General features: G+C 52.4%; 1 protein-coding gene across 1 annotated transcript in view; it reads right to left on the bottom strand.

Annotated features, from left to right (window-relative positions):
- The window catches only part of BLVRB (biliverdin reductase B), a 22,403-nt gene that overhangs the window by 15,512 nt on the left and 4,303 nt on the right, over window positions 1-2,588 (bottom strand). The window contains exons 2-3 of the mRNA XM_017503203.2: window positions 1,091-1,255; window positions 865-954 (exon numbers count right to left, since the gene is read on the bottom strand). Coding sequence (XP_017358692.1) covers window positions 865-954; window positions 1,091-1,255 — 255 coding nt within the window. The remainder of the gene's footprint in view (window positions 1-864; window positions 955-1,090; window positions 1,256-2,588) is intronic.

Raw genomic sequence — 2,588 nt, 5'->3', positions numbered from 1 at the left:
TAACTGCTCCTGTTATGCACTGCACTGTGTAGCATTCCTTTTAGATTATGCAGGACAGTCTGGGTGCAGTGGCTCACACCTGTAATCCCAGCATTTTGGGAGGTTGAGGTGGGCAGATCACCTCAGGTCAGGAGTTTGAGATCAACCTGGCCAACATGGTGATCCTGTCTCCACTAAAAATACAAAAATTAGCTGAGTGTGGTGGTGCATGCCTGTAGTCCCAGCTACTTGGGAGGCAGAGGCAGGAGAATCACTTGAACCTGGGAGGTGGAGGTTGCAGTGAGCCAAGATAGCTCCACAGCACTCCAGCCTAGGCTTCGGAGGGAGACTCCATCTCAAAAAAAAAAAACCCAAAATAATTAAAAATAAATAAATAGATTATACAGGATAACTATTTGCTTAATGTCCTTGACCCCATAATCGGGAGCTCTGTGAGGGCGGAGACCTAGTATATATCCACGCTCTATCACTTCCTCTGGGAGGCCCCCCTGACGTCTCTCACTCAGCCTGGCTCAGACGTGTCCCCTGGACTCCCACAGTCCTGTGACAGTTTCTCCCACCCTGACCCTGTCCGCTCTGCTGTGCCTCCCCAATCCCAGCTCTGATTATCTGGATGTCAGTTTGATCAAGGATCTGTTTACCCCTCTCTCCCATCTGTGATCCTTGTGTGTGGAGGGCCCCGGGCTGTGCAGGTCACCACTGTGTCCCCAGCATCACCCAGTAAGGTTCAGACACAGCTAGCTGGTGCTCAATAAATGCACAGTAACATGGAATAGCTTCAGTGTCACCTTTCAGAGGGCCACGGGCTGCCTCCCCAGTACTCACCACCCAGTTCAGACCCACCACCATGATCCCGCCACCCACCCGAGGTGCAGGCCACGATCTTGTCCACACCGTGAGCCTTCATGGCTGCCACAATGTTCCGGGCGCCCTCGGACATCACTGTAGTGGGACCTTAGAGGGGACAGAGAGTGGCTGTCACTGGTGGGTGGTGGCGGTGGCAAGGGTGGCAGGGGTGGGGCTGGAGGTGGGGGTGGCGCTGGGGGCCGAGGTGTAGGGGAGGGCCGTGGGCAGAGGGGGGGCTCAGTACTGAGGTCATTGCGGGTGCCCAGCAGCACGATGACAGCGTCCTGCCCAGCCACGGTCTTGTCCACATCGGCTGCCTGCAGAACATCCCCCACTACCACGTGGGCCGGCTGGGGCCCCTCCGAAGGCAGCCTGGAGGAGTCCCGCACCAGCACCGTCACTTCGTAACCTGTGGGCAAAGAGGAGCAGAGAGTCTTGTCAGTGGGCTCACTGGCTGGCACTTGGGGGCTCCAAGGGCTGGGTTCTGGAAGCCACCATAAACTCTCAAATTCATCCCCTCCTCTGTTCTCAGGAAGTGGTCTTCAAACATTTTTTGTTTTTGTTTGTTTTCATTTTCTTTGTTTTTGAGACAGGGTCTCCCTCTCTTGCCCAGGCTGGAGTGCAGTGGTGCAGTCACAGCTCACTGCAGCCTCGACCTCCTGGGTTCAATTGATCCTCCCATCTCAGCACCCCAAGTAGCTGGGACTACAGTGTGCACCACCATGCCCAGTTAATTTTGCAATTTTTTGTAGAGAAGGGGTTTTGTCATGTTGCCCAGGCTGGTCTTGAACTCCTGGGCTCAGGTGATCTGCCTGCCTCAGCCTCCCCATGAGCCACTGCACCTTGGCCTTCAAACATTTTTGCTGTCATACCTACAGTTGATGTTTAGTATTGGGCTCATTGTTAAAATAGACCATACTTTGGCCAGGCGAGGTAGCTCACGCCTGTAATCCCAGCACTTTCAGAGGCTGAGGCGGGCAGATCACCTGAGGTCAGGAGTTAGGACCAGCCTGGACAATATGATGAAACCCCATCTCTACTAAAAATACAAAATTAGCCAGGTATAGTGACACATACCTATAATCCCAGCTACGTGGGAGGCTGGCGCAAGAGAATCACTTGAACCCGGGAGTTGGAGGTTGCAGTGAGCTGAGATTGCACCAGTGCACTGCAGCCCAGGTGACAGATCAAGGCTCCATCTCAAAAAAAAAAAAAAAAAAAAAGCTACCTGGTTGTTTGCCATTATTATGCTGTTTTATTCTTTTATTTTATAGAGCTAGGATTTCATTCTACTGAGCAGTCTAGGGAAATATAAAGATACAGTAAGGCCAGGTGTAGTGTGGCTCATGCCTGTAATCCCAGCACTTTGGGAGGCCGAGGTGGGTGGATCACTTGAGGTCAGGAGTTTGAGACCAGCCTGGCCAACATGGTGAAATCCTGTCTCTACTAAAAATACGAAAAATTAGCCAGGCATGGTGGCAGGCGCCTGTAATCCCACCTACTTGGGAGGCTGAGGTAGGAGAATTGCTTGAACCTGGGAGGCAGAGATTGCAGTGAGCCAAGATCATGTCATTGCACTCCAGCCTGGACAACAAGAGCGAAACTCCATCTCAAAAACAAAACAAAACCAACAAAAAACCACACAAAACCGCCAGAGATATGATAAAAAATTTAGGCCGGGCGCGGTGGCTCAAGCCTGTAATCCCAGCACTTTGGGAGGCCGAGGTGGGTGGATCACGAGG

This window comes from Cebus imitator, unplaced genomic scaffold (genome assembly GCF_001604975.1).
Source record: "Cebus imitator isolate Cc_AM_T3 unplaced genomic scaffold, Cebus_imitator-1.0 Scaffold306, whole genome shotgun sequence".
Classification (NCBI taxonomy): Eukaryota; Metazoa; Chordata; class Mammalia; order Primates; family Cebidae; genus Cebus; species Cebus imitator.
Note: the sequence above shows the minus strand (reverse complement) of the source record. Positions and strands in the feature narration are given on the sequence as shown.